At 41.2% G+C, this 17,651-nt stretch overlaps 2 protein-coding genes and 1 non-coding gene across 7 annotated transcripts; 1 reads left to right on the forward strand and 2 right to left on the reverse strand.

Moving 5' to 3' along the window:
• Positions 1-12: 12 nt before the first annotated feature.
• inavaa (innate immunity activator a) lies at positions 13-8,778 on the reverse strand. Of its 3 annotated transcripts, none has more exons than XM_077003723.1 (10): positions 8,200-8,778; positions 4,912-5,018; positions 4,487-4,620; positions 3,625-3,747; positions 3,239-3,470; positions 3,061-3,114; positions 2,753-2,981; positions 2,345-2,497; positions 1,247-1,958; positions 13-1,141 (listed from the first exon to the last, which is right to left on the reverse strand). In XM_077003723.1, exons 2-10 carry the CDS (start codon positions 4,964-4,966, stop codon positions 1,049-1,051), a joined length of 1,785 nt encoding a protein of 594 aa, XP_076859838.1. In that variant the 5' UTR covers positions 4,967-5,018; positions 8,200-8,778; the 3' UTR covers positions 13-1,048. The 3 variants fall into 3 exon arrangements, with proteins under 3 accessions (XP_076859838.1, XP_076859836.1, XP_076859837.1); XM_077003721.1 differs by having other exon boundaries at positions 15-1,141; positions 2,345-2,500; XM_077003722.1 differs by lacking the exon at positions 8,200-8,778 and adding an exon at positions 5,148-5,236 and having other exon boundaries at positions 15-1,141; positions 2,345-2,500.
• Positions 8,779-8,914: 136 nt separating this feature from the next.
• Positions 8,915-16,597, reverse strand: cfap276 (cilia and flagella associated protein 276). Of its 3 annotated transcripts, none has more exons than XM_077003725.1 (6): positions 16,409-16,597; positions 16,155-16,268; positions 15,920-16,035; positions 15,727-15,827; positions 15,502-15,580; positions 8,915-10,474 (listed from the first exon to the last, which is right to left on the reverse strand). In XM_077003725.1, exons 1-5 carry the CDS (start codon positions 16,484-16,486, stop codon positions 15,510-15,512), a joined length of 480 nt encoding a protein of 159 aa, XP_076859840.1. In that variant the 5' UTR covers positions 16,487-16,597; the 3' UTR covers positions 8,915-10,474; positions 15,502-15,509. The 3 variants fall into 3 exon arrangements, with proteins under 3 accessions (XP_076859840.1, XP_076859841.1, XP_076859839.1); XM_077003724.1 differs by lacking the exon at positions 8,915-10,474 and adding an exon at positions 10,488-11,929; XM_077003726.1 differs by lacking the exon at positions 15,502-15,580.
• On the forward strand, positions 14,580-14,982 carry LOC143513264 (small Cajal body-specific RNA 2). The gene has a single exon (XR_013130627.1).
• Positions 16,598-17,651: the final 1,054 nt, after the last annotated feature.

Consider the following 17,651-nt stretch of genomic DNA (forward strand, 5'->3'; position numbering starts at 1 on the left):
TGAGGCATTGCTCATTCATTCTTATCGACTCACTCATCTTTCCCCTGATGAACAGAATATTCACTTTACTCCCTTTCACTCACCTGTTGTATCAGCACCCTCACATACAGTGCTTGAGAATCAAAGGACTTGATAAATATAGGTAGCTCATATTCTGTCTTTGGGATGATACAACCCAGGATTTTTGAAGATCCATGTTTCTTTAGAATGTGCCCTCTGAGAATTAGTCTCTATGTTTTATACTGGTCTATTGTGTTATGTCTAGTGACTCTAAGATGAAGATTTGGATTCACTATTAAGTGTGGTACAAATTAATAAATGGACATCATGATAGATATGTTTTATTATAAATAAAATAAAATATGATTTAGATGGTTAGTGTAATTAGTATAATGATGGACAGCTGCATTATGCCACCTAAAAATTGAAAATATTTGCACATACATTAAGGCTAGCATATAACTCATATAATACAGCATAGCATCATCTAGCAAAAACATTTAAATGCTCCTAAAAGTGTTAGGAAACGGTCTAGCTTAATTTAGCAAGAAATAAAAAAACATAAATAATATATAAACATATAATTAAAAAAAACTTATTACATTAAATTATTGGAGCTCTAAAATACTAAGAAATACTCTTTATGTAAAACTGTGTACCAGACACAAAGATATTCGAAAATTACTTTTTATGTGACTTGTTTTGAAATAGCAATAGTATAAATAGCAATTGTTGTCATAGACAAAAATGTAGTACACAAAAGTAATAATAATACAAATTTTGCTAAATATGTGGCATGATGCCTTACGAGTAAGTCTCAGACTTGAATTTCAGTCAGTGATGTAAGAGTAAACAGTGGATATAAAGATGCACCATAAACAAAATCTCAAAATCTTATTGAGAATCAGCATTTTACCTGGAGGTATTATAAGAGTCCATTGGCTCAATAAACAGATAAAAATGTTGTGTACAAAAATGTTTCAAAGTATATTTAAAGAAGCCTGAAATAACGTTTGTGCTGTGCATAACTGATTCCAGCAGACGGTCGTTAGACCTGGCTTACAATCTCACAGTCTTCTTCTTCATACCACTGTAGGGGAGTCCCATCAGGAGCCCTTTGCAGAATTACTTTCTGTGGAGTCTGGAAAGAACAACATCGTATCAGCATTTCGTGGCTTAATTGATTCATTTAGTTTATCCGAAACCAAGGATTTGACACATGACATATTTTGTCATGGCTCTTTACCTGTCTCTGAGACTGGATCTGGTGGTATGGCGGGGGCTCTTGGTTTGGCAGACGTTTCACACGCATAGACCCCTGCCGCTCCAGTGGCCGGGGCTTCATGTCTCCGGTGGTGTACCTCTGATGCCACGACCTGAGGTCATTTGATACGACCTCCCGAGGAAGCAGCCTGATGGGGTGATCATGATGCTCCCGCAGTGAAGGGCCGCGGCACAGCCTGGGGTACGGCGGAGGCGGTCTGGGCCCACGCTTAGGAGAAACCGGCTGCTGCAGCTTGATATTCACCAGTTGAGCCTGTGAGCTCACCACTGGGTTCAGCTTTCCCACGTCTACCCTGAGAGGGGTGCTGTCTCTGCTGCCGAGCTGGGACGTGGGCTGGGCGGGCTGGCAGGGGTGGACCGTGGGATGGGCCATGTTGTTTTTGGGGAGTCCCAGAGCGGGCTGTTGACCCTGAGCTTTGTGTGCAACATGGCGCTGGCGGTAACTGTACGGAGGTGGGCAGACTTTGACGCCTTCGGAGGCCGAGTCCCGGCTGGACGAGCTTGCACACGAGGACACGGAGTGCTCCGAGCTGCTGTCCTCTGAGCTGCACTGGTATAGCCGCTGCACGGAGTAGGCCAGGGCAAAGTCGGTGACACGGCGACGAGGGAGCTTGCTCCGCCCACGGCTCAGGTCCAAGTTAGGTTTGCTTGGGTCTGTCTTGGTTCGTGGAAGCCTGTTAAAAATAAAATATCAAATATAATATATATAAATATCACAGCCATATCCGATGGTAGAACTAGATTCACAAACCTGTCTTACATACAGTGACATTAACTGAAGCATATTGAGCCGTTCTCACCAATGCATTCATTCGTTCAAACTAAATTTTTGCCTTAACTTTGATACAATTTTTTATTACTATCTCAACAAACAATTTGTTTTAATGTTTAAATATTCATTGTAACCAACAACAAAGTTAAAACGTTGTAAGATGTGAACATAAAGGCTTAGATAAAGAATGGCGTTTTCAGGTCTAAAAAAATAAATGGATAAAGAGGCAGCTGCAACCAGTCATTGTGAAGACAGGATTCAGCTATAAATCCCATATTACAGCCTTACCTAAAGGACTGAGAAATGTGTCGACGCAGTGGCAGCTCCGGGGTGGAGGGGGCGCTGTTGGACTGATTGTTCCGCATGGCCAGACTTTTGAACACAAACTGGGGTGCAGGAGGAAGGTCGGCCAGTCCCGGCTCTGACGGAGTTCCTGTCGGACTGCTGCCCACACAGACGCCCCGGCGTGATCAATATCACTCCACATTACAGTGGTAAACCGATCGGCTTGTTCATCTATTTTCCCTTTAGAGAATATGGCTGTAATTTCATCGCCTCACTACAGCCGAATTTCATTGATATTGTGAACGTAAACATGTAAACATGTGTTTGAGGCATGCTTCTTTAAATTTACCAACATGGACTCTTCACCTGCTATTTTAATGCATCTACAGAGCCACTTGATCCACTACTTACCACGACCTGCTGCTGCTAGAGGATGGAGCCTGCTTGCGTTTCTCATAGGGCTCATCCAGACTGGACTCCCTCCATGGGGAGTTCTGCACGGGCGAGCGCTCATACTCCAGACGGGAAACGGAGCTCGTCTGCTGTGGGCCGCGGCTGGGGGAAAGGGTGCGGTGCACCGAGCGCTGCGTCCTGGGTCTAGGGTCAGGCGCCATCGGGGAGAGTGGGCTCACCTCCAGCTCTGTCCACACAGAAGGAGCTGAGTGAGCTTAAGCATTGGCTGCCCAGCGTACGATAGTGCAAAGAGACTCGGCCCTTACCGTCATCGAGGGCCACTGCATCGGACAGCGAGCTGTCGTCCGATATGCACGAGTCTGAAAAGGGAAATATTACAGCTTACTACAGAAAACACGTTCAGTTCTGTGCATCTGTGCATTTTCTTTTCCTGTCAACAGACAGACAACGGGGTGAGAGGACGCAGGCGTGGAAGGGACTTGCCTGGCTGTCTGGAGGTGCGGCAGGTCTGTGGAGACACGCAGCCGTGGCTCACGCGGTGTTTCAGCACAGCCTCCTGTAGCTCCTTCACCTTCCTCTCCTCGCGCTTACACTGCTGCACCCGGCTCTTCCTCACCGGCTTGCTCAGGTGCTCCTCGAGGGACAGCTGTCGCGCTGCCTCGTAAATCTGCTGGTGAAGGGCCAGATCTGCCTCCAGTGCCCGCAGTTCTGACTCCTAGAGCAGCCCGGTGCGGGGCGAGAGTGGTAGAGTGCGGGTTAATGGTGACGGGCCAGTGTGCCCACAACAGTTCTCCCTTCTCTGAATCAATATTTGGGTATGAGACAAAAGAATGCGCAAGGAAACTGAAAATGTCACTACTGAACTGCACCTCTCTGTCCTGGGGAATCAAGCCCTCGTCTAGTTTGAAGGCTGCACCAATCCGTCGCCTAATCTGTGGAGGCTTCTCGTCAGGTCTCAATGGGTAGTCAGATGACAGCTTTCCAGTCAGCTCCTGTGGAATCAAAGCATGATATTAATATCAATCAGGATAATGTTATCCTAATTGTTAGCTTTAATTGTTGGTTTAAAGCAAGAAGTGCTTTGTTTATAAATCACAATATAAAAAGAAGCAAGATTAGCAGCATCTGGCTAAATCTGTATTTGGCTATCAATAAACAAACAGATGTTTACTGCTATTACATACACAAAGGGGACTTTATGGTGGAACGAGTCTGTCCTTGAAGCTATTGGGTTGGTGGTTCACAGTGAATGTGTAACTCCCTGACTAACTTGTAAGGAAGCATCTGTTTCAGGACTGTCCACTATTGATTTACTTTAGAGGCTCCATTGAAGTCCACTTGTCAAAGACAAAAGAACTGACAGCAATGCCACACTGCATCACAATGGTTAGCTGATTCAGCCTGCCTCATCATGATTGGTTAGCTGATTCAGCCTGCTTCACCACAATTGGTTAGCTGATTCAGCCTGCTTCACCATACTTAGTTAGCTGATTTTCTTTGCTACTTTAAGGGGCAATATAAAGCTCAATTCCCATTAATTGCATTTAACCGTTGCATGTGAAAAGCCTTTTTTTCCACAGTGCATTTAAGATGCTCAATAGCTGCACCAAACTCACATGACATATTTTCACATAAGGTTTAATGTGGCGTATCTGTAAATTTCAATGATGTCACATCATATTGTAGCTGGTAGCTCTTAGCATGGGGTGCAGACAGGATGATGGCACTCACAGCCTCTCTAATGCAGAGTTTCTTCAACTCCAGAAGACACTGCTCCAATCTGTCCTCCAGGGCTTGGTGTTTAAGCCTCATGGCCCGTGTGTGAGTACTTAGGTCCTTCACGGGAGACGTCGGACTGTCTGGACCTTGATGAAACAAAATGATGTATTTGGCTTTCTTACGTAGCTAGGTGTAGCAGTTACAATGACATTGCAATATGGAGCCCAACTTGTTCTAGCGAAAGCCCAGACCTCCCAAACAGCGCTACCACCGCATTCCAATAAAACCACAGAGCCTTTGTCAGAATGCTAGTCAGACATTTACAAGAGTTGCTGGCAAATCTTATAGCGTTCACAGAAGTGAACTCAAACATCTGCAGACAATTGGTTCATTAATGCTACAAATATGTCTGTGGACTGACAACTTGAAGTGCTTACCAGAGTTTAGGATGATGCCACTGTCCGAGTCACTGATTTCTTCTTTGCATTCCATGTTTGTTTCGTTGTCTTCTGCCTCAAGCAGTAAATCTACAGGTCTGCAATCTCTGCACACATGAACCACAACACAACATTTACATCTTTCTCTTGTTTTCAACTCTGTTTATATCTCCTGCTCTTAGAGTCGACCAACCACTTGATATTTGTCAACCAAATGTAACACGTGACATGCAAACCTCGAGTTCCACAGGCAAATCCAGTGATCCAGGCTCCTCAGGAGCTACCCCACCACTGAGACCAGAGAAAGCACAAGATGTCTCTTTCAGCATCTCCACCCACCCTCTGGTCCCTCTAGACCTCCTGCACCCCCCCCCCCCCCCCCCCCAACTCCTCCCCCCTCCTCAACCACTTTAATGTTCCACCCCACAATAGAAGTGCACGTGGTTGACCGCGCACATGTGTGGGGGCTAATGCCCCATACAGCGCCATGGCGACCTGGCACACTGCGGTTGTGTGTGCGTGCGTGCGCATGACTGCCGGCGCACGCTAATGCACTGATGGACGGCATGAGGGAACGTGTTTGGGAAACTAGACACCCCGAAAGAAACCAGATGGCTAAGCGGGGCACACCCCCCCTCTTGGCTTGCACCTGTTCCTCTTCAGCCCCTCCCTGAACATCTCCCTTTCAGCATGCCACTGCTGTAGCATGGCCTCTGGAGGGGAACAATGTCTTAGGCCTGACCCTGCCTTAGGCTCCTGACACTATTATTTCTGTTAGGGCATCTCTTGTTTCAAGGGGGGTACAGGATTCTTTTCATAATAAGATAAACTGGAACTCCAATGATCAGTAAGGTGAAGAAGAATACCGTTGGCCTAATTTTATCATGGTGGGCTGCAGACCTGTCCCTGCAGACTTAAATGCAGTTTGAATAAGTTGAACATTAAACAGCATCTGATCATGCACAAAAGCTGGGTATGTTTTTGTTTAGCGCAAGTAGCTCAATGCTGTGGTATGATCCTCCCAAAGGCATTCAGACCGTCAACAAAGGAACTTTTCAAATCTAGAATCAAGTGGACGCTACTCATGAGTCATGACAGGTCAGCACTGGTCATGAAATGTGCTTGGCCACACTAGAGCAAGCCCAGAAACCATTTCCTGAAACAAGCTAGGAGGGTAACATGCTAGCATTCCACTGAGACTGTATATTCCTGGCATGTTTATTTTGCCTGTGGATCATTATCATAGCTTCTTCCTGGAGAGTGAAGAGATTGGATGCTGTTGTAGACACCCTGATGGCTTTTTACTCATGCAGACCTGTGACTCCTGGAGACAGATGCAGCGTTGCACAGAGACCAGCTTGTCCTGCCTGTTTCATTATGCCCTTCGGGTCCTATATCAACAACATCCCTACCTCAACACAGCAATGTGGCCAATTTGCTGAGATGACAATATCTGCTTAGCCTGAGAATGCAGAGTATACAATTCTCTCTCCATTTCTCTCTCTCTCTCTCTCTCTCTCTCTCTCTCTCTCTCTCTCTCTCTCTCTCTCTCTCTCTCTCTCTCTCTCTCTCTTTGTGTGTGTGTGTGTATGTGAATGTGTTTAAAACCATGGAATGAATTAGGTCACTGCAACAAAGTGTGCCTTATTCACTGCAACCTCCAAAAAAAAAAAATGCAGAGATGGACATGCTGATCAGACAAGCACACCATTCATAGGGAGCTCCACCCCAGACACAAGCCTTCACATCCATCTAGATTACATAGCTAATTGCATCTAATGAGCATTACAGGACATAGCACATCTGACAGTGATCTGATCTTGGGAGCAGAACTGCTGTAGCAGTAGTTGTCCCACCCACCTCCGTAGCTCAGTGAAGCATAGCGATGAGGCATCACAGGAAAAGGGTGTTTTCGGGGCCAGAGATTATGGCGTGAGTACGACGTTGTCTCCTCTGGCTTTTACCCACCACCCTTCCCAGTGTGCTTGCGGGGCTGCAATCTTTCGGAATGCCTCCGAAGTCATATTCATTACCGCTGCGGCCGGGGCTTGGAATTCCCAAAGCAGGCCAGGCCTCGGAAACTCTGAGGGGAGACTTGAAGCCAACCCAGAATGTATGTGCAGTCTATAATTAAAGGGGTGCTGAAGCGCATAGATGCTGATGTTACGGGAGAGGCAAAATGACTTTACAGCATGACTTATTTCCGTATCTGGTGAGGAGCTGAAAACAATTCAACAGCAGAAAGGAAAGTGCAGGATAAAGTCATATCATCACAGCACAGTCCTGACTGTACAGACCAAAACATGCATTCCACAACAATAATGTCTTGTTAATTCTGGCATCATTAAGAAATAAATGAGAAATCTAAAGTTTTTACAATTGACTGTCAACCAATAAGCTTTTATCTGAAGAAAAGTAAAATGTGCAACTTGGCCCACCATGCAAAATAGTGAAAATCTACTACCTTCCTCAAATTTCTTGCATCAGACAATTTTATTGGCATCCACTGACAACATTTCCCACATTGTCATTGATGTCAATAATCTCTTGTATGTCAGTTGCACTTTAGTCTAACAGTCACCAAGAAAAATACATGGTTATGAATACAACATCTACTGCAAGTCACAAAAACTTGATTGAACTCAATTATCTATTTGTCCCATTCAAGTAACTAAAATGTTTTATTCTGTTTAAGTTAATTCGCACTGATAAACTGTTGAATATACGAGGCTGGTTTATAATAAGAAGAATAAGAATAAAAATTATAAAAATAATTTATTATTACCAGACATTATTATTATTATTATTATTATTATTATTATTATTGTTATTATTATAAGTATCTTTTTTTTACTTGTATCTTTTTTTTTCCCAAATATTTTTATTGGAATAGTACAATATACTTACAACAACAACAATGTATTTTACATATTCCACTTTTTTTTTCAACACAAACACACACAGAAAAAGTTCAAATTAAATAGCAAAGAAGCATATGATGAACTTACTGATCAAAACAAAACAAACCTCCCCCCACCCCATACCCACTACTTGTATCTTATAAACTGAAATTTTATATTTCACTTTAGGATTACATTTAATTAAAGCGTCCACTTGAATGTAAAAAAAATCATTGTCCCATTACACTTTTTAAAAGACACATTTACAAGTATGGTTGTATAATGTGTATTGTTCATATGGCTTCAGTCACGGCCCATCAAACAAACAGTCTATAGACTGCTGTGAGAAGATATTGATTAGGGGGGAAAAAGTTAATCCTAGTCGTACCTTTAAAGCATTCACGCCGCGGTCCGTCTGACAGTAGGTAGCCTCCTTAATCCATTCAGACAGATGCTCGCATGCCAGAGTATTCCAGTGTGCTGCTGATGCGAAACTGGGAATGAGTAAGGGGCGTGTTCAAACGGCACGCCTTTGGAGCGTACCATTCCATGCAGGGGAGGCGTCCCATATATGTTAATGCAATATAAAGGAATGCCCGAATATTTGTAATAATTGCATACTATCAATGAGCAAATACGACACTAACAAAATATCATAGGTTAATCATATATATAAAAGAAACTTGACTGTTCGTTTGTCTTAGTGAGTACAGAATTTTTTTAACGTGCAATTTAGTACTCCCCCTTTTATTATCACGTCTCTAAGTTCCGTGCTTTCTGAATGCAGCACACGTCTGCCACAGAAAATTGGCGCAGTTTGAATGGAGTCAGCGGGAGAAAGGCGAGACAAAAAAAGTTAAACAAGAGGCGAGTGCCTGAGACAGCTGGCCAATAGTTCTTTTGAACTGATGAATGGTGTCCACTATAACACAATGAAACGCTTTTATTCTTGCTGCTGTTGTGTGTGTTTTAAGTCTATTATTAGATATATTAAATTTTCTAACATTGCTGGTAATTGTTAATGTTTTTTTCGAAACCAGAAACATTGTACGTCACGATACTACTTTCTTGAGTATTATTTGGCCACACGTTTTCCACCCACGGTCCAGGACTTTCTTTTTTGTTACTTTTATGGTGGAAGGTGAGCAGGCGTATCGCGCGCTCGGCAGATGGTCAGCTCTCTGCCCGTGGCGCTCCCTGAATATAAAGATCAGCTAATTAAACCCTGTTTATTTCCATGTGAAAAGCAGTAGGCAGCCCGTGGGGATCTCTTTAGTAATTGAGGATTCAGAGAAGAGCCACCTGTGAATGCAGTGGCAGCCCGCAACAGCAGCACAACAGAGCCAACAGAGTATCAGTATCACCTAGAACGGAATCGATTCTGCAAAGTGTAGTAGGCTATACATTTACAGGTTTATGTAAAATTCTTTCATCAATTGTATTTGTTACTGCCAGTGTTGACAACGCCCTTTAAAAAATATTTATATTTTTTTCTTGCCGTAAATGAATATAAAGGAATAACATTGAAAACATTTAGATGAATGTTGGTACAAACGACAAACTGCTTTTTTGTAAGTAAAACTATATTCCAAAAGGCAAGATTTGGAAGTGCAACAGGTCTGTCAATACATTACTATTAAATGTATTTTTGGTCTATCAGAGCTTTTAACAGATATTACAGTAATAACAGATAATAAAGAAAGTAGGGGAGACTAGGGCATCTTGTTGATATTTCCAACCACTTAAACGTGGAACACTAGTATTGGTCTGATCTCATATCCTGTCTGGGAAAGGCAGGATGTATTGTGAGCTGAGGTGAGATTTGTAAATTTACATTTTGAAGTAAAACACATTTTTGTAATCTTTTTTTTTCTTACACATTTTGTCGATGAAGAACAACATACTTTTGCTATTGTCCTACATTAAAACAACTTTACAATAAAGAAAGCACGGCTTGGGGCCACTCCTCACCATCCCACCAACTCTATCTGCCAAGCAACAGGACATTTGGCTTCACCCAAAAGCTGGTTCAAGAGCTGCCCCCAAAAGAAAATAAAACCCACGATTCTGGCTGACACATCAGTGAAGGAGGCACTTGAAGCTGAAAGGAAAGATTTTATTTGAGATTGTTTGAAATTACTTTCCAGTTGTGTGTTTTAATGAACCATACTACCAGACTGATCGAGTGATTATTAATGAAGCCTATTTTTTCTGAAGTGGCATTTAATTTTTTATTTGAATTAAAAAAAAAAACCTAACAGTGAATTGAGTGCTTTAATTTGCTGCAAAAGATAGCATGACAATAGAGGTGCACTCTCTATTTAAGTTCTTATAAGTTTGAACCGAAATAATATGTGTAAATATAACAAATATAACAAGTATATGACAGACATTTTTCATGTGGTATGCACATATTTCATGTGGTATGCAGTTTGTAAAATTATAATCTACTGGTCCCACAGAATAAAAATAGTGTGAAAGGTGCAACAAGATGCCTGGTGTCCCCTGCACAACTCATAATAGATCAATGAAAGTTCAACTTAAGTTCCTTAAGTTAAATAATTCTCTGCTGTAATATCTATGTGCTGCAGCTTTTTCTTGACCAACACAAACTCAGGGATGTTCTCTTCATGCTGTTGATATTCCCGCTCCACCATTTTGCACTGTCAAAACAATCATATGAGGTTATGAAAACAGAGACAGGGGGGCATGGGGGAATCTAAATTTTCCTTTAAATGTAAAGGTAGAAAATTATACAACTAGAGCAAATCTTGCCTACAGCAAGCACACATAATCTATTTTTAGCACGTCTGGGAGAACTATTACATGCCATTATAATTTGGAGTAATTATCTTGTCAAAAAAGATCTTAAAGCCCAATTTCCCCAAAGTGTTATGGTACCAATCTTGTAATAAGATGACAGAGTAAGTGTGACTTCTGACTCTGGCCAAAAGTTAAGCTGCTTTCACACAATAAGAACCTTTTGGAGAAATGAAATGTCCAGTTTTGTTATTTAATTGTAATTTATACACAGGATAAGATATAAAATATTTTCACATGGTTTCACATAGGGACCAGCCCACTCTTCATGCCAGCAATCACATCATCATGGGCTCTTCTCAGGGGACATCAGGTAGGGGCCTCTCACTTTTAATCCAAGCCACACTTCTTTAGATGTGAAACCAATCTGGTGAATAAGGCCATAGCCCAACTGGCACCAAATGCTCAGTGTCACCATATGGGCTTTATGTTCCATGACAATGACATACACAACCCTTGCAGTCAGACAATTCCTAACCCATAACATCTATATTGGCCTCCCCAGTGAATAAGGCCATACCCAACCCCACTAGCACTGTTAATGGATACTCAGTGCCGCCAGTCCGTCCCATGTGGATTTTATGTAATATGTAACCAGTCTTTCCCACAAATCCATACTGGCCTCCCTGGCAACTAAGGCCACTGTTAAAGCGTTCTCAGTGCCACCAGTTCCATCTTCATCTATCACATTAATCAATGACATGGCACAACACCCCACTCACCTACCCAGTCCTCCAAGTTCTTAAAACATCAAACACCTCAGCCGTTCCACCTTTGTAGTGCATTTCCCCAACTAGTCTGTGCTCTCTTTGCCAACAACCACTGCTCAGTCCATTCAGCGTAGCTTGTGGTATCTAAAATAAAAGTAATCCTTGCATAAGCAAGGATGTGGCAGACTTAGCTGTATATGCCCTAACACCAAACTCTATGCACAATGCATAGTATTGAACAAACTGCACCAATACCCTTAGTGAAATTAATTATGGTACTGTAACACTGAAATAACTCCAAAAAAATGTTCAGGGCTTGACCACCTGTAATAGTTTTTTTGTGTTGTCTATTTATCATATGCTACACTTATATACAAACACTGTATTGATTAGCATATTTGGCTTTACATTTATGTTGAGGCCTGTCAAAAAATCCTAGTAACCTCTTATGGCTAAACATCAGTTCTTTAAGGAGGTCCTGGTGACTGGGAAAGCCAGTGGGAGAGCTGTTTAACTTCTGAAGCTGAGTGACCTCCTCACTACTGTCAGTGCTCTGCTGGCATGCTGGTAAATGGCACACAGAGTTCTCTAGAGAAAAAGAGATATAAACACGTCCATTTACACATACTGTTTAGTTGATGTTAATTCAGTTCACTCTCAATAGAGTTGTAGCTGTAAGGTCATCAATGTGAATTTGCTGTAGATTTTCATGCATAGGCTATCAAATAAAGCCAGTTTTTTTTTGTTTACATATTGAGATTGTTTTAGAGTAGTAAAATGTGCATTATGTATGTTTCCTAAAGTAATGTATTTTGGTCTATTATGTATAATCATATGTCACTTCAGGAAAGAGACTTTGGCTTCATTAAAATGTAATTAAATTAATAGATAAAAAATTAGTGTTGAGGCATTTTGAAATTTTAAAGCTTTGCTATAATATATAAAACCTCAGTCTGAATGATAAAATGTCACTGTGTGAAGACAATAAAAAATGAACATACATTAGGAAATACAAAATCTTTAAAAAATGCTGGATTTGCTACCCGATCAAAATAAATAATCAGATACCTTTTTTGTGATGGCTAAAGCCATTTCTCTGAAGTGTTACAAAATAAGAGACAAGAGAAAAATAGTGAACGACTTGTTATTTCATCGTGACATGTGAGCATATAGTTTTGCCCCATTTCATATTACCCAGTCATTTGGAAATCTACTAATAATGTGATGCATATCCTAATTGAAAATTAAGAAAGTTATTTAATTGTTTAATTTCTCAAAAAACTTTGAAGAAATTAATTACTCAAAAAAATCCTTATGCTAAACAGTTTCTCTCCAACCATATAAAATCAGATGGCAGACTTTGTGATACCAGTGTTTTGACCATTACACTTTGAGAACCTCGACTATCTCAAGTCTAAACATGGTCCTATGGACTTCAAAATTTCAAGTATTCAGAAACTGAAAAGGAAAAAAAAGTAAGACCTTAAAATACTTTGTGGGGAAATTTTATAACTCTCTTAGGGTATTTAAAATTTACAGCAACTGGCATAGAAATTAAATTAACACAGAAAACAATTGAAATATAATAAAAAATATGTCTTGTCATAGTAATTTTACTGTTATTGGGTCCCTGTGCTGAAACTATGCAAGATAATCATAGTCATTCTGCCAAGAGACTCAGTGGCCCTCAGACAAAGAGCATGTAGAGCTTTTTCAAACACATTCTCTTTCTGCAACACCATAACAACACTGTATCTCCACAGCTGTTCTTGTCTGCTTCTTTGCTGTACCTAGGCTAACCCTAACTTCTGCTTGGTGAGAATGCATACATTGACGTGTGTGGGTGTCTGTCAACACCTGTTGCAGACATCCCCTGCAGTCCCATTTTGACAGTCAAAATTAACCTGCACTGCAATCCCAGGAGTGCAAGATGTGGGATTAGTTAATTGCCGTTGACATCATCGCTGCTTTTAACTGAAGTATCTAATACAACACTCTAGAGTCTAGACACTTTAATTCATGAGTATCAGTGTTAGACAAGGTACCAATGTCAGTATATCAAAGACAAGTGTATAGGTGACAGACGTACAGACAACAGCAAGAGCAAAATGATGTATTAAGGCCATCAATTGACATTCGTTGACAGTATAGGCAAAATACTTTGTTACTTCGTGGACAAAAAAAGCCTCTATTTTTAAAGTAGTTTGGGGAATATTGTCATTTGACAACTGTAGATAATCTAGAGATATCTGATGTCACACTGGTGATACATTGGTGACAGTGGACAGTCTATGAAGGACCATCTTCATAAACCTTTTCAAAAACAGGAAATGACCTGAACAGAATATTGAACATCAACAGCAAAAAAAACAAAGATTTTATTGCAGTCAAAAGGCACAGCCTGGGGTTCCTTTATTAAATCATATGTGTGTAGCCAGGGGTGTAGCAGCAAATTCTGGGCCCTGTACACTCTCAATGTCAGTGGGCCCCTATAAATGCCAGTAAATGAGGCACATAAGCAAAATGGGCCCCTCTCCCTACTGGGGCCCTGGGTAGTCAGGTCCACTTTTTCCCCCACTACCACGCCCATGTGTGTAGCTCAACAACACAATGACAAACTCTTTTGTGAAAGTTGGCTGAGTTTTGTGATTTTATATATTATAGAATTATATATTATTGGTAATATATAATATATAAAATCACAAAACAATCACAAACTCTTTCATGAAAGCTGGCTGAGTTTTGTGATTTTAAATCTTATTTATTTAATATATTTTATATATTATTTCACGAAAGAGTTTGTCATTGTGTTGTTGAGCTACATACAATCGTACAAGATCATCGTACATACATCTAATGTCCACATGAGGGAGCTACTATTTTTTTTTTACATTTCTTTCTTTTTTTTACTTACTTTTTGAATTCGCATTTCCGATCATTTTCATGCGGTGTAAAGTGATACATTTTATAGTAAATCAGCAAGTAAATTCAGAGTATCTCCAGTAGAACTGTGGTGAGAAATAATAAATTGATCAGATATACTAGTGCAATTTGGATCTTGGTTTCCCCCAATTTTTTAAGCGACTGTGATCCTCACGACGTCTACGGTGTGTGTTCCTGAAGCTACCCAGCTTTGGCTGACATAAATATAGCCGTACATACACTTCATGGCCACATGGAGGCGCTACTGTGTTTTACTGTTGTCTTTTCCTCGCATTTCCCATGATTCTCATGTGATATAAGTGGACGCCAAAGCCGGATGTGAACTTATTCGAGTGAGTGGTGTTGTGTGGTGAGTTTGGTTGTTGGCTAAGTGCGAGTGATTTGAATGTCTGAATGTTTGTTTGTGCGAGTGTGTGTTTGTGAGTAATCCAAAAAAATCTACACCGTGATCTTATTTGATCTGGTCAGAGCTTTACCTTGCTTTGATTCAGAGATGATAATAACCGACTCGCTAGCCTTCAATGGCAATGAGCGTGCAGCCGTTTTGTAGCTAGCTAGCTAGCACATTATGGGCAACCACAGCAGAAATGTGGTGAGAAATGATGAATTGATCAGATATACTAGTGTCGTTTGGATCTTTGGGTTTGTTCCCAACTTTCCTGTTGCGACCAATGAGTATTGAAGCGATTCTGATCTCCACAATTTCGACAGTTGGTGTGTTCCTGGTGCTAGCTTTGGTTAGGAGACGGGATTAGCTAGTTGGGTGGGAAATCTTCATTACTTGAGTTAGTTAACCCGGGCGATGTAGGTCGAGTTAGTTAACCCGGGCGATGTAGGTCGAGTTAGTTAACCCGGGCGATGTAGGTCGAGTTAGTTAACCCGGGCGATGTAGGTCGAGTTAGTTAACCCGGGCGATGTAGGTCGAGTTAGTTAACCCGGGCGATGTAGGTCGAGTTAGTTAACCCGGGCGATGTAGGTCGAGTTAGTTAACCCGGGCGATGTAGGTCGAGTTAGTTAACCCGGGCGATGTAGGTCGAGTTAGTTAACCCGGGCGATGTAGATGTAGTATCTCGTCGTTTTGTGTCCACACAGGGGAAAAAGGCACTGTGTTCATTCGAGATCCATATTTATTTCGGTGAACGTTTAAGATAATTGAGTTAAGTAGCACATAGAAAGCTAGGTAGCTAAGCGAGACTGTGAAAACTACATCTATCTACCTTTCTCTTTATGTTGAATAAAATCCGCCGTCGTCTTTCCTGGAGTACCCTCGGTTTGTAGAAGCATTATGGTGAGATTCTGGAAGAGGACACCCGGTTTGGTAACCAGCATAGTTGAGCAGACCACGTGTGGCAAATTACGATGCATGTCTTGCTGCTGATAAATACTGGGCAAAACCCTACACTTTGTTACACACAATAAAGAAATATAAAACAGTTTCTCACCAATCGCTCCCTCGATGCTGTAAATGGAGGCTTTCTGTGAGTTGACCCAGACTCTCAGTACCTTGTTGCAAGCGTCGCCATTTGAAGCATGTTTTTCTTCGCTGAAATGACCCAAATTAATAGGTGGTTATGCTGTTCTGTTACGGCTTTAAGTTGAATTATAGTAATGTTCGTTTGGGCAAGTCAAACATACCATCGCTTGTCCACCAGAGTTTCTGGCTGCAGCAAGATTTGGTTCTTATTTCGCAGGAAATGCACATGATTATCATACACAGCACTGAGATGGAAGTCCAGGCTATCATTTGTTGTCTTGGCAAAACACAAAAACATAGTAAATATGAAGTGTTACTTTTTCAAACAAGCGACTAAAATATACTAAAATGAAAACTCTTCTTGCCAGTAGTCCAAACCCAGCCGGACCACCTCACCTGTTTGCCGAACAGAACACTTCGTCTCGTACTGGCGAGAGTCGCGGTGTCGTTTAAACGGCTCCATGGTTCTTCATTTTGCGCAAGATGAACAGGCTTTTCAAAAGGCATTTTCTGTGTATTTAAAAAGAAAATACGTTCAGCTGGGAGAGTTAACTATGTTTGTCGTAAAAGTGTGTTCCTGTTGACTTACTTGTATAGCTGCCAGACAATTTGACTATTAATATAACGTTGGCTAGGCCAACAGTGTTTACCTGGCATACTTTACTCCCCGTAAAGGTGTGATCATTCTCGTATCTAGGAAAAGGAAACGGATTACGATTTAGCGGCATTATCACAATTCAAATGCTGCAGAAGCTACAGAAATGTTTGGCTCTGCTAACGTGAGCAAAATTCCTCCAGATTGTGTTGTTGTTCCACGTCCCCCTACCGTTACTACGAGACCACCCCCCCCCCGTCCTCTATTGTCACCGCACTGATGAACAGACCGCGAGGGTTCCTGTGGAGGGCAATGACGGTGGGGTGTTCCAGAGGGTATTAAGGGTATTACAGTGTAATGTACAGATATTGCACCAGGTGGTGATTGGGACTGACCACATTACGAGAAAGGTTGTGGTTATTTGTTTTTACTCAGTGGCATGGTAAAACATCTCGTGCCTTAAAGTTGTACTTAGACTACAACCCTTTGAGCTTTATGTGCTATATACTTGATATATTTATTATGTATTATATGTCCATGTAAGGGTTATGTGATAAGAAATCAATTTATGTCTCTTCAAGGATCCTGCAACATCAAAGAGCTTCCAGTTACTACAAAATTATCCCAGTCCATATGTCCCATATTAGACATTTTTAAATGTTTTAGTGTTTCAGGGGGTTCTTATGGACAATATATATACACCTGCATTCTACTAATGGCTGGAAAAGCCTGAATTGAGAGACACTCATAGGCACTAATCATCGCAGCAGGAACAAGCTCTGAATACAAGATCAATAGAAGCTGGCATCTACCACACCAGATGCAGGGTTTGCAAAGATGTCACAGACAATCCAAGAACATAACAAAGCTAGATGCTGGCAAGCAGAGCATACATGGAACACGATAACCAAAAGCATAATATACAGATTTATTATATTGTGTATAGGTTATAACATTTAAAGTCTGTGGAGGAGAGTGAGTGGGGCACAATATACTGGTTCTCAGCAGTCATGTCTGTTCTATGATTGTTTTCATTGTGAATGTACAATTTTAAGCATTGATTGCAAGGATGCAAACACCTGTCACCAATCAATCCTACAATTATTGAGTCAAAGTCAAAACAGTTTTGTAAAATCTCTTAACAGCTTTCTGAGAAACTGCAATCTGACCATTTCTGAGCATGATGTAACACACTATTGCTTGATATTTAACTCTGCTGTCTCAATTATGATTAAAGTCTACCTACAATTATGTTTGTGTGTGATAAACAGTTTCTGATTATAGTTTGCGGAAAGTTC

Source organism: Brachyhypopomus gauderio, chromosome 4, assembly GCF_052324685.1.
Source record: "Brachyhypopomus gauderio isolate BG-103 chromosome 4, BGAUD_0.2, whole genome shotgun sequence".
NCBI classification, from domain to species: Eukaryota; Metazoa; Chordata; class Actinopteri; order Gymnotiformes; family Hypopomidae; genus Brachyhypopomus; species Brachyhypopomus gauderio.